Raw genomic sequence first — 12,838 nt, forward strand, 5'->3', positions numbered from 1 at the left:
CTCAGTCCGCACCATCGGACTCAGCACCGCCTTCTTGACCTGCAATCTTCTTCCCGACCTCTCTCCGGCCTATCACCCTCACTTTAACTTCCTTCCACCTATCGCATTCCCATCACCCCTCCCCACCTTTTATCTCAGCCCGCTTGGCACACCTTCCTCATTCCTGAAGAAGGGCTTACACCCGAAACGTCGATTCTCCTGCTCCTTGGATGCTGTCTGACCTGCTGCGCTTTTCCAGCAACACATTTTTCAGCGCTGGTACAATTACAACATTTAAAAGGAATCTGGATGGGTATATGAATAGGAAGAGTTTAGAGGGATGTGGGCCAAATGCTAGCAAATGGGACTAGATTAATGTGGGATATCTGGTTGGAATGGACGAGTTAAACTGAAGGGTCCGTCATCGAGTCTATGACTCTATGATATGATTGTACTAGACAGTGCAAGAAGATTCACAAGGATGTTGCTTGAATGGAGCGATTCAACTATGAAAAGCGACTATACAGGCTGGGGTTGATTTCCTTAAGAGCAGAGAAGATTGAAGAGGGATCTGACTAAGGAGTACAGAGTTATGAAGGGCGTAGGGTAGATGGGAAGAAACCTTTCACATTAGAAGATGGGCCAATAAACAGGAGGATTACATTTAAGAGAAAAGGAATGAGGTTTACAGCAGATTTAAGGAAAAATAATTTACCCAGAGTGGTGGCTTCGGGAAAACACTGGGGTAAAAATTGGCAGAGGTAGAAGCCATCAAATTATTTCAAAGTATTTGCATGATCACAAATGCCATGGCATACAAGGGCTGGAAATGGGACTGCAGACTTTTTAAATTCACTTGTGTTGCCCTTGAGAAAGTAGTGGCGAGCTGCCTCCTTGAACTGCTGCTGTCCATTTCACGTAGGTAGACACACATTGTCATTAAATGAAGAGAAAGTGAGGACTGCAGATGCTGGAGATCAGAGTCGAGAGTGTGTTGCTGGAAAAGCACAGCAGGTCAGGCAGCATACAAGGAGCAAGAGAATCCATGTTTCGGGCGTAAGCCCTGACGATTCCTGATGAAGGGCTCATGCCCAAAACGTCGATTCTTCTGCTCCTTGGATGCTGCCTGACCTGCTATGCTTTTCCAGCACCACACTCTTGACAATGCCATTAATGAGTATGTTCCATGATTTTGACTCAATGACACTGAAGGTAGTTGTGAATTTTTGCGCATGTGGTGCAAATCAAGTGAGCTGCTTTGATGTCGTCAAGCTTCTGGAGTATCGTTGGAGCTGTACTCATCCAGGTAAATGGGGTGCTTTCTATCAAACTCCTGCTTTGTGCCTTGCAGATGGTGGACAGGTGGTTATGAGTCATGAGGTAAGTTATTCACTGCAGGAATCACAGCTTCTGGTCTGCTCTCATAGTGACTCTATCTAAATATTGTGGCTAAGTAATACAACATGGAAACAGGCCATTCTGCCCAAACTGGTCCATGCTGCCTACTCAGCTAGCTCCAATTGCCCGCATTTGGTCCATACTCCTTCAAACCCCTCCCATCCATGTATCTACTCAAAGGTTTTTAAAATGTTGCTATTGTACCGACCTCAAACACTTTCTCTAGCAACCCATTCCACATCCGCACCACTCCGTGTGAAGTTGCCCCTCAGGTCCTCCTTAAATCTTTTCCCTCTCACCTTAGACCGATGCTCACTAGTTTTCAATTCACCATCCTTACGAAAAAGATTATATGCATTCATCCGACTTATGCTCCTAATGCTATTAAACACCTCAATAAAGTCACTCATTCTCCTAATTTCCAAGGAATAAAGTCTCACCCTGGCCAACATCTCTCTATAACTCAGGCCTACTCGTCTTGGCAACATCCTTGTAAATCTTCTTTGCACTCTTTCCAGTTTAACTATATCTTTCCTATAACAGAGTGACCAATACTCCCAGTGTGGCCTCATCAATGACTTATACAGCTGTAACACAACATCCGAACTCCTATATTGAATGCATCAACCGATGAAGGCCAGCATGCTAAATGCCTTCCTCACCGCCATGTCTACCTGTGACACTGCTTTCAAAGAACTATGTACTTGTACTACTAGGTCCCTCTGTTCCACAACACTTCTCAGGACCTTCCATAGTATCCAGAAATGCTCAGCCTAGGTGAGTTCACCATGATAAATGCAGGGTTAACAGAGATAGGATGCTCTGAGGGTAGGTGCAGATTCAGTAGGCCAAAAGATCTCTTTCCGCACTGCAGGGATTCTATGATTCAGGCACAGACTGCTTCAGTATCACAAATGGTGCTCAATATCGTGCAAGCAACAGCAAACATTCCCGCTTCTAACCTTACATTAGAGAGATCACTGACAAAGCAGCTGAAGTTGTCAGCAAAAGACACTATTCTGAAGAAAACCCACAGATGTCCTGGAGCTGAGGTAACAAACCTTCAACAAGCACAACCATCTTCCCTTGTGCTTGTATGATTTCAACCAGATCCAGTTTTGCTGGAGCTCCAAATGACACTTGGTCAAATGCTGCCTTGATGTCAAAGATGATCACTCGCATCCCACCTCTGGAATTCAGCTGTTTCGGCAATGTTTGCACTGAGGCCGCAATGCTGGGCAGAATCTGAACGACAAGTCAGAATGTTGCTAAGCGCATGCTGCTGGTAGATAGGTGCAAGATGACCAGCACAGATATGATGGTTTGAATGGCCTCTTTTAGTGCTGTAACTCTTACTCCTGAACTGTCTTCAGCTTTCACTTAACCTCCCTCGACTTTGTAAATATTCCAACTCATTTGTGGCGAACCCACAGCACAGGAGACAGCCATGCAGCTGCTCGTGTCCATGCCAGTCAACAAAAATCTGGCCACAACAACCCCTTTTCTAGGTTTTGGTTGGCATTCCTGGCAACAAAAGTGAATATCTACATATTGTTTAAATGTTCTACGCATCTGTCTCAATCACCCTTTCAGGCAGTGAGTTCCAGACTCCCATTATCCTTGAAGTGAAGAAATTCTCAACTCTTCTTTTAGCTTTCTACCTTTTACCTTAAATCTATGCCACTGGTTACTGACCTCTCTGCTAATAGAACAAGTGTGTTCCTCACCAATACGTCACCCATCCTCAGGAGGTATTGCTCTTGCCTGATTCTATTCTAGCCTGTTTGACTCTTAATAGCATATACCATCACTTTATACAGATATTCAGTTTTCACATTCAACTCATTCTCAACCACAAGTTATTCTTTGACCACATCTGCTAAGCTTACGCATTCTCTCAGCCAACACCCAGTTCCAATTCTCTATTGCCTCAGAGTGATCAAACTACTTATACATTACCATTTCCAGACTGGCCACAACTCCTCCAATTAAATGCTAGGTAGTCTAAATACATTGCAGACAGTATTATGCTCTGGCCACCAACTTTAATGACTGTCCTCAGTTTCTTCAGAGTCATCAGAACCTGGATGAATTTTTGATCCGCCTGAAAATTGGCTCAAATCACAACTTGATTTGGGCAAAGGTGTCACCTCCTGAGCCAGTGGACAAAGACACAGGATGGATGATCAAAGTGCATTAATTGCTGCATATGCAATGTAAATGGCTTGGATGGAACTGCTAGGACACTGGTAACTTCTGCAACTTGCATTTATATGGCATTGTTGGTGCTGTAATGACCCAAGGCACTTCACAGGAGCCAATAGTAAATATAACTTGGCACATTCACACAAAAGCCTATCAAAGAAGTACGCTTTGAGGATGATCTTTAAAGAGGATATTAAGTATGAGGCACAGAGGGTCAGAAAGGAAGCAGCAGAGCTTAAGATCTAGACAGTTGAAAGCACAGCCACCAATGATGAAGCATATTCAACTGGGGGATAAAAGGTGGGTGGGGGGGGTGTTTAAAAAAAAAAGGAGGGGGGAAAAGCACAGATCCCAGTGGGTTGTGGAGCTGGAAGATATTGCAGAGTAGGGAGGGCAAAATCACAGAAGCATTTGAAAAGAAGAATGAGCTTTTTTTAAATAGAAATGGATTTCAACTTGCTGGACCTCAAGGCAATATAGATCACTAAGCACAGGTTGAGGAAGGAATGGAATGTGGTGCAAATTAAAATATGGGTGGAAGAGATTTAGAGGATGGAACATTGGCCAGGAGTCAAGTACAGGTAGTTCTCTTATAACCACATAGCTACGTTCCAGTGAAAACTTGCTTAATGTAAATAATCGGGCCTATGGGAAAGGTGGAGTTAGGGGTAGACCAGCAAAAAAATATCACTCACGATCGCTCAAAAAAAAAATTCACCCAAAATTCTAACGCAAAGTACAGCACAGCCTGAATGAAGGCTGAAATCATATTTATTAACAAAACAAAAGTAAATTTAACAGTACATTTAAAAAATGTAAGAAAGCTGCTCTCTGTACAGTACCTCTCACAGAAAACTGTTCTGTCAGCAGATGACATTGGTGCATGTGCAGAACGGTACGAAGACTGGCACCAATGTCGTGCATGCATGGACACTGGTGCATGTACTGAATGGCAAGAACATTGCTACACGCACAGAACAAAACACGTGAACCGATCCCCGCTGGAATTGTGCTGTCAACGGAGGTAAGCTCCCTAATTCTCCACTGATGTTACAGCCAAATCACGCTGCTGAAACACATGTTATCCCAGAACTACCTGTACAGAGATACCAAAGGTGTGACTGATGGCTTCAATATCAGATGGGTTTAGGCAAGGCCTGAGTGGGGCACACTGGAGCTGAAATACTGACGGATGTCTTATAGAGTCAAAGGTGCAGGTTAGGGTCAAGTAACAGAGTCAGAGAGATGTACAGTATGGAACCAGATCCTTCCGTTCAACTCATCCACATGCCAAGATTACAAAATCTGAAGCAGTCTCAAACTCGTGCAGAAGTGGGTGACGATGTTTGCATGGGACATAACAGTACAGGATATCCGATAAGCAACTGACACACAGCAAGGGTCAATGAAGGTCAAGGTGGATGCCATCATTCTCAAAAATGCATGCATTGACATGAGTGTAAGGAAGACAATACAGTATAATAATACTATATTGACAAATATAATACTTACAATTGCCACCAATGAGAGACTCAATTCGTTCTCTGCGTCTCTGTCGTAATCGGTGAACCATAAAGAGGAGCAGCGAGAGGATAAGGAAGGAGGAGATGCAGCTCACAATCAAACGCATTCCACTCGCCATAGAATCAAAAATACTGCTGCCATCTGTAGACATAAGAGTTACATCAGCACATGATTCACACAGATACTGTCACTCATGCTCAGCAATTCTGACAGAAGACAGCACTGATGTACTCCAAACAGCAGCCAACAGAAAGCTGTCCATGAGAACTGGGTGCGGCCTGTATTTTGAGAGTCTGATCTAAACTCAACACAAGGGGGAGGAATCAAAGATAACACCACATACAAGGAAACATTAGATTACACTAGTATGTATTAATCTCAACCAATCAAATTGAATCAAGTCTCAGTTGATTAATTCATATAAAACCCAAAGCCAAATTGATAATTTATAACTTCATTAAATCTGCTTAGCAACCAAATTGAGAAGATAATGTTAATTTAACTAACATGGATAGTGAATTACAACCAAATTGTTTTGAGTAATAAGCAAAAACATTTTTGTTAACCTCCATATAAAATAGGGGCATCAGCACTGAAGAAACAGTTGATTTGGGGGTGTGGGGTCATCCTTATTCAAGTATAAAAGTTTAATAATCTAATAAATAGAGGCATGGCAGGGTGGAAAATACACCCTGTGCCATGTGGGAACTCCAGGACTAGTCCGGTGCTCTGGACAATCCCAATTTTGGGAAGAGCCAGCAGTCATCAGTTGATTTTTAAACTTGAGCAGCAGCTGGTGTCAATGGCCAGCATTTATTGTCCATGCCAACTGCCCTTGAGAAGGTGGTGGTGAGCCACCTTCTCGAATTACTGCAGTCCATGTGCTGTAGGTTGACTCAAAATGCCATTAAAGAGGGAGTTCCAGGATTTTGACTCAGTGACAGTAAAGGAATAGCAATATACAGAGGAATCTCTATTATCCAAAGGAGATGGGCGGGCAGGATTTTGTTCGGATAATTGATTATTCGGGTAATTGATTTACCTTAAAACAAAGGAAGCCATACTGAATGCAATTCTTAAAAAAGCACGTTTAGAGTTTATATTTCATTCAATTGCTAAAATTTGTACAAACACTGGATATCACTTAAAAATTCAGGATATTTTACAAATCAAATTACTTTTTGTATAGATAAAATTCATTAAGGTGGAGGCCGGTTATTACTTTTCAAAGAAAATATCTAGCCGCTGTTGCTTGAGGTGCTTCTGTCTTTTTTTTTGGTGAACAATAACACTTTGACAAAGATGCATCAACTTAACAGCACTGCCATTGTCTTGTGCTTCATACCACTCCATGAAAAATCACAAACTGTTGATAGCTTCGTTAATGGGGACTGCAGGTGGTGTTGGTATCTGGTTTTCCCTATCATCCACGGCTCTTAGAGTCATAGAGATGTACAGCATGGAAACATACTCTTCGGTCCACACCAACCAGATATCCCAACCGCCATATCTCTCCAAAGCCTTCCTATTCATATACCCATCCAAATGCCTCCGAAATGTTGCAATTGTACCAGCCTCCACCACATCCTCTGGCAGCTCATTCCATACGCGTACCACCCTCTGCATGAAAAAGTTGCCCCTTAGGTCTCTTTTATATCTTTCCCCTCTCACCCTAAACCTATACCCTCTAGTTCTGGACTCCCCGACCCCAGGGAAAAGACTTTGGCTATTTATTCTATCTATGCCCCTCGATTTTGTAAACCTCTATAAGGTCACCCCTCAGCCTCCGACGCTCCAGGGAAAACAGCCCTAGCCTGTTCAACCTCTCCCTATGGCTCAGATCCTCCAACCCTGGCAACATGCTTGTAAATCTTTTCTGAACCCTTTCAAGTTTCACAACATCTTTCTGATAGGAAGGAGACCAGAATTGCATGCAATATTCCAACAGTGGCCTAACCAATGTCCTGTACAGCCGCAACATGACCTCCCAACTCCTGTACTCAATACTCTGACCAATAAAGGAAAGCATACCAAATGCCTTCTTCACTATCCTATCGACCTGCGACTCCACTTTCAAGGAGCTATGAAACTGCACTCCAAGGTCTCTTTGTTCAGCAACACTCCCTAGGACCTTCCCATTAAGTACAGAAGTCCTGCTAAGATTTGCTTTTCTAAAATGCAGCACCTCACATTTATCTGAATTAAACTCCATCTGCCACTTCTCAGCCCATTGGCCCATCTGGCCCAGATCCTGTTGTAATTTGAGGTAACCCTCTTCGCTGTTCATTACACCTCCAATTTTTCTTCCATGACTATGTTAAAAATCTGATCATTGCTGAGTGTCTCTGTTCTGAAGTCGTTGCCAGTTTACCCAAGCATCAATCTCAGCCTCTACAAAGTTTCCTAATCCCAGCTGTCTGCAGTTTTCGGTGATTTCAGTGGGTACCCTATGATCTGGACGGGGGTCCTCTGCACTGTCACGGCTAACAACATGCAAGCCATTGTAACAACAGTCTGCAACTGTTGAAGGCTTGGTGCGGTCCCAAGATATAGCAACAAATGAACATCCTTGACTGTGGATGACTTCATAATTTGCTGCATTCCTTTGTCCACATAGTTTTTATTAAGGCACATATCGTGCTACGGAGATAATATTTCTTCATTATTGCAATGATTCTCTGATCGAGTGGCTGTAACTTTGAAGTGGTCGAAACAAATAGTTGACAGCTCCGTCTGGTGATTCTAATTGGCTGCCTTTCATAGCAATGACAACATGGGGTTCAAACAGCAGAAGGGCACTTTGCTCAAGTCCAATGCTTGCTAAATGCGATCTGACGGCAGGTACAAATTCTTCCTAAAATCAGGATGAATAAAAGTGGGTGTGTCATCCATGCCTTGTCTTGTTGATTTGTACTTTGTGGAAAACGAGTTCTTGAAGCAATGTGGATTAGCATAACGCCAGATGCAGACAAGCAGTAATTTATGAGTGCCGGTGGCGTTGACAGAAGGGAAACTAATGTGATCCTTTTGTACTTTACGTCCCGACACCTGCTTTTCGGCAGTGGATGCAATCGTTTTGTCCGGCAATGCACATCGTATAATTGTTCAAGTTCATAATTTCCTTTACGGATGACGGATTGTTGTTTCTGTGCCCTTCCACAGTGCTGTCATCCACGGACTTCTGCTCTCCAAGAACACCGAGTTGCCGAATGCCGTGATGATGTTTGAAACACTGTAACCAGCCCAATGATATGCTTGCGATGGGCCTCATCGGCATGGAGTCATTCATGGAAACTGGTAGCTTTTTCTCGTATCATCGGGCCAGATACGGGCACCCCCTTTTCACCTGCTGTGAAAACCACAAAAATATGGCTTGATAGAGTTGCTCATCTTTCGCTGACATCATGGATTTTCTTTTTAATGCATTTGAAGTGTCACTTTGGTTGATAAATTTCTTGATTGATGGTCTTGCTTTCCCGATGAAAGATATTACTGCTGTTCCAATGTTGTAATCTTCTGCAATCTTTGATGCTTTTCACCATGATGCAGATGTTGTAAAATCTTGCTTTTCGGTTCACAGAACACAATATTACAGCGCAATACAGGCCCTTTGGCCCTCGTTGCTGCGCCAACCTGTGAAACCAATCTGAAGCCCATCTAACCTACATAATTCCATTTTCGTCCAATGACCATATAAATATCCTTCAAGTTGGCGAGTCTACTACTGTTGCAGGGAATGTGTACTACACCCCCTCTACCACACTGAGTAAAGAAACTACTTCTAACATCTGTGTTTTATCTATCACCCCTCAGTTTAAAGCTATGCCTCCTCGTGCTACCCATCACCATCTGAAGAAAAAGGATCTTACTGTTTACCCTATCTAACCTTGATTATCTTGTATGTCTCAATTAAGTCACCTCTCAACCTCCTTCTCTCTAACAAAAACAGCCTCAAGTCCTTCAGCCTTTTTTCATAAGACCTTCTCTCCATACCAAACATCTAGTTAATTTCTTCTGAACCCTTTCCAAAGCTTCCATATCTTTCCTATAATGCGGTGACCAGAACTGTACGCAATACTCCAAGTGCGGCCGCACCAGAGCTTTGTACAGCTGCAGTATGACCTCATGGCTCCAAAACTCAATCCCTCAACCCATAAAAGCTAACACACCGTTTGCCTTCTTAACAACCCTAATCAACCTGGGTGGCAACTTTCAGGGATCTATGTACATGGACACAGAGATCACTATGCTCATCTATACTACCATGAATCTTACCATTAGCCCAGTACTCTGTGTTACTGTTTCTCCTTGCAAAGTGAATCACCTCACATTTTTCCACATTAAAGTCCATTTATCACCTCTCTGTCCGGCTCTGCAGCTTATCCATGTCCCTTTGTAAACCTGGAACATCCTTCTGCATTATCCACAACTCTAGTGACCTTAGTGTCACCTGCAAATTTACTAACTCATTCTTCTACGCCCTCATCCAGGTTGTTTATAAAAATGACAATCAGCAGTGGCCCCAAAACAGATCCTTGCGGTACACTAGTAACTGAACACCAGAACAAACACTTCCCATCAATCAGCAACATCGTTCTTCTTTCAGCTAGCCAATTTCAAACCCAAACCACTAAATCACTCTCAATCCCATGCCTCCGTATTTTCTGCAATAGCCTACCGTGGGGAACCTTATCAAACACCTTACTGAAATCCATATACACATCAACCACTTTACCCTCATCCACTTGTTTGGTCACCTTCTCAAATAACTCAACAAGGCTGGTGAGGTATGAACTACCCTTCACACAACTGTGTTGACTATCCCTAATCAACTTATTCCTTTGTAGACGATTATAAATCCTCTCTCTTTTTCAACATTTCACCCACATCCTCACTAGTCCATAACTATCAGGGTTGTCTCTACTCCCTTTTTTGCACAAGGGGACAATACTTGCTATCCTCCAATCTTCAGGCACTATCCCTGTAGACAATGACAACATAAAGATCAAAGCCAAAGGCTCGGCAATCACCTCCCTGGCTTCCCAGAGAATCCCAGGATAAATCCCAGCCAGCCCAGGGGACTTAGCTATTTTCACACTGTCCAGAATTGCTAATACCTCCTCCTTGTGAACCTCAATCCCATCTAGTCTAGTAGCCCATATCTCGGTATTCTCCTCGACAACATTGTCTTTTTCTGGTGTGAAGACTGACAAAAAATATTCATTTAGCACTTCCCCTGTCTCTTCTGACTCCACGCACAACTTCCCACTACTATCCTTGATTGGCCCTAATCTTTCTGCAGTCATTCTTTTATTCCTGATATATTTGTAGAAAGCCTTAGGGTTTTCCTTCATCCTATCCGCCAAGGACTTCTCATATCCCCTCCTGGCTCTTCTCAACTTTTTCCTAGATCTTTCCTGGGTAACTTATTACTCTCAAGCACCCTAACTGAGCCTTCACATCTCATCCTAACATAAGCCTTTTTCTTCCTCTTGACAAGCCATTCAACTTCTTTAGTGAACCATGGCTCCCATGCTCGACAACTTCCTCCCTGCCTGACAGATACATACTTATCAAGGATCCGCAGTAGCAGTTCCTTGAATAAGCTCCACATTTCAATTGTGCCCGTGCCCTGCATCCTAAACCTTGCCTAATCACATCATAATTGCCTTTCCCCCAGCTATAACTCTTGCCCTGCAATATATACCTATCTCTTCCCATTGCTAAAGTAAACATGATCAAATTGTAGTCACTATCACCAAAGTGCTCACCTACCTCCAAGTCTAATACTTGGCCGGGTTCATTACCCAATACCAAATCTAATGTGGCCTCACCCCTTGTTGGCCTGTCGACCTGCACACATTGGACAAAAACTGACCCACCTGAAGTGCTTGAACCATTGTATTTCCAGGCAATATTTGGAAAGTTAAAGTTCTCTATAACAACTACCCTGTCATTCTTACTTCTATCGAAAATCATCTTTGCTATCCTTTCCTCTACATCTCTGGAACTATTTGAAGGCCTATAGAAAACTCCCAACAGGGTGACCTCTCTTTTCCTATTTCTAACCTCAGCCCATAGTACCTCAGTAGACAAGGCAACCGTTATACTGTCCTTGACTATCAATGCCACACCCTCCCTTCCTTTTACCATCTTTTCTGTTCTTATTGAAATATCTAAATCCTGGAACCTGCAACAACCATTCCTGCTGTGGTTCTGTTCGCCGAACTGGAAGTTTTTGTTGCAAACATTTCGTCCCCTGTAGTGCCATGCTTCTGGGAATTCCCTGGCTGTTCTTTGTTTCGCTTGCCCTATACTGGTAGTGTTGTCCCCGTCAAATTCATGTTGCTTGTCGTCTACGTGTGTGGCTACTAGGGATAGCTGGTCGTGTCGTTTCGTGGCTAGTTGATGTTCGTAGATGTGGATCGTTAGCTGTCTTCCTGTTTGTCCTATATAGTGTTTTGTGCAATCCTTGCATGGGATTTTGTACACTACATTAGTTTTGCTCATGCTGGGTATCGGGTCCTTCGTTCTGGTTAGTTGTTGTCTGAGTGTGGCTGTTGGTTTGTGTGCTGTTAAAAGTCCTAGTGGTCGCAGTAGTCTGGCTGTCAGTTCAGAGATGTTCTTGATGTATGGTAGTGTGGCTAGTCCTTTGGGTTGCGGCATGTCCTCGTTCCGTTGTCTTTCCCTGTCCCTTCTCTACCCTTGTCTCCGAAATGGTCACAACACTTCCATGCTGGAAGTTTGCCCACCTAATTCCAGATGCTCCTGGCACTGAAGTAAACACACTTCAAACCAACTTCTTGCTTGCTGAGGCCCTCTTGCGACCTTGAAACCTTATTTCGGACCTCACTACTTGCAACCTCCTGTACACTCGAACTACAATTTGGGTTCCCATCTACCTGCTGAATTAGTTCAATTGCCAATGCTGTCAGCTTTCTCTTCACAGACATGGTAATAGCAACTCAACAACTTATAACAGATATGTACTCAGAACAAAGTTGCAGCGGGAATGAATACACCACTGATTTTGTCATGCATTTAAATCCTTCAGCATGTCAGTCATTTTTATGTGTTAAAATTATTTTAACACTGCTACAGTTGACCAACTGAGATTGTTGCACCAGTGTCAGTGACACCTCTTTGATGTAACATTTGTACATCTTTTTCACTTTTAATCATTTAAACAAAAGACGCGATCATCGCACCATTTTCGGTAACACATCTCAGCTGTAACGGTTTTATGGGACCTTCAGATCTTGCTTGGATAATCCACAATTCTGATAATTATGTTCGGATAATCAAGGTTCCTCTCTATTTCCAAGTCAGGATGGTGAATGACTTGCAGGGGAACTTGCAGGTGGCATTTTGAGTGCGAGCAGCAGCTGAGTTTAAACAAACCCGGAAGGCTACAGCTAAGGTGAGACAGTTTGTTTTAAAATTACTTACCGGTAGCGGGCAGCGGTGTTTTTTTTTCTCTTCACAGAAAGAGCGGGAGCAGCAGGTGGAAGTGACGACGACCAGAGGGGCAGCCGGAAGCTGGTATAGCACAAGCTTACCTGGGTAGGTTTGTTTTCCTATAAAAGCGCGCAGGAGAAGAACCCGAGGCACTACAGAGGTAGTGCCTCCCACCCTCCCTCCTCCTCTAACCTAATAATAAGACCCGTTGTGGTAAGTAGGTAAGGGCTGCATTTTGCTTGTTCTATTCTTTAGACCTAGTTTTTTTTTAAAA

The 12,838-nt window shown here is 43.2% G+C and overlaps 1 protein-coding gene across 3 annotated transcripts in view; it reads right to left on the reverse strand.

Moving 5' to 3' along the window:
- Positions 1 to 12,838, reverse strand: part of dgcr2 (DiGeorge syndrome critical region gene 2) — a 97,529-nt gene that overhangs the window by 7,586 nt on the left and 77,105 nt on the right. For all 3 annotated transcript variants that reach the window (XM_043716160.1, XM_043716158.1, XM_043716159.1), the window contains exon 9: positions 5,095 to 5,247. In XM_043716160.1, coding sequence (XP_043572095.1) covers positions 5,095 to 5,247 — 153 coding nt within the window. The remainder of the gene's footprint in view (positions 1 to 5,094; positions 5,248 to 12,838) is intronic.

This window comes from Chiloscyllium plagiosum, chromosome 25 (assembly GCF_004010195.1).
Source record: "Chiloscyllium plagiosum isolate BGI_BamShark_2017 chromosome 25, ASM401019v2, whole genome shotgun sequence".
Classification (NCBI taxonomy): Eukaryota; Metazoa; Chordata; class Chondrichthyes; order Orectolobiformes; family Hemiscylliidae; genus Chiloscyllium; species Chiloscyllium plagiosum.